Genomic DNA, 312 nt, shown 5'->3' with positions numbered 1-312 from the left:
GACCTTTATTTTTCACATTATTATTTATTTCCTACAACAGGTACTTCCAACAGACATCCCGAATCTTAGACATCGACCCCACAGTCTTCTGCGTCAACGCCTTCAGCAGTAATAGCTACAAGGACACGGCAAGCGATCCTCGAAAGCTGCTGAGGGCGCGGAACCTACCCCATGTACGGCTGGATGGTGACTAGAGCCTACGCGGAGGAAGTCGTCAATAAATGGGTACCTCCAGGGGTGAGTTCGGACTTGTTTGTGGTTCTGGGGAATGCTGATGTTTAAGGAAGATCTATATCCTTGTTTTTAGTTGAG

At 47.4% G+C, this 312-nt stretch overlaps 1 protein-coding gene across 1 annotated transcript in view; it reads left to right on the top strand.

Annotated features, from left to right (window-relative positions):
- Window positions 1-312, top strand: part of LOC119594813 (protein O-linked-mannose beta-1,2-N-acetylglucosaminyltransferase 1-like) — a gene marked incomplete in the record, with an annotated part of 15,208 nt that overhangs the window by 11,601 nt on the left and 3,295 nt on the right. Inside the window, 1 exon segment of the mRNA XM_037943904.1 lies at window positions 41-186. Coding sequence (XP_037799832.1) covers window positions 41-186 — 146 coding nt within the window.

The sequence above is a fragment of the Penaeus monodon genome, chromosome 34, assembly GCF_015228065.2.
Source record: "Penaeus monodon isolate SGIC_2016 chromosome 34, NSTDA_Pmon_1, whole genome shotgun sequence".
In the NCBI taxonomy this organism is placed as follows: domain Eukaryota; kingdom Metazoa; phylum Arthropoda; class Malacostraca; order Decapoda; family Penaeidae; genus Penaeus; species Penaeus monodon.
This window is presented reverse-complemented; position numbering and strand designations above follow the sequence as displayed.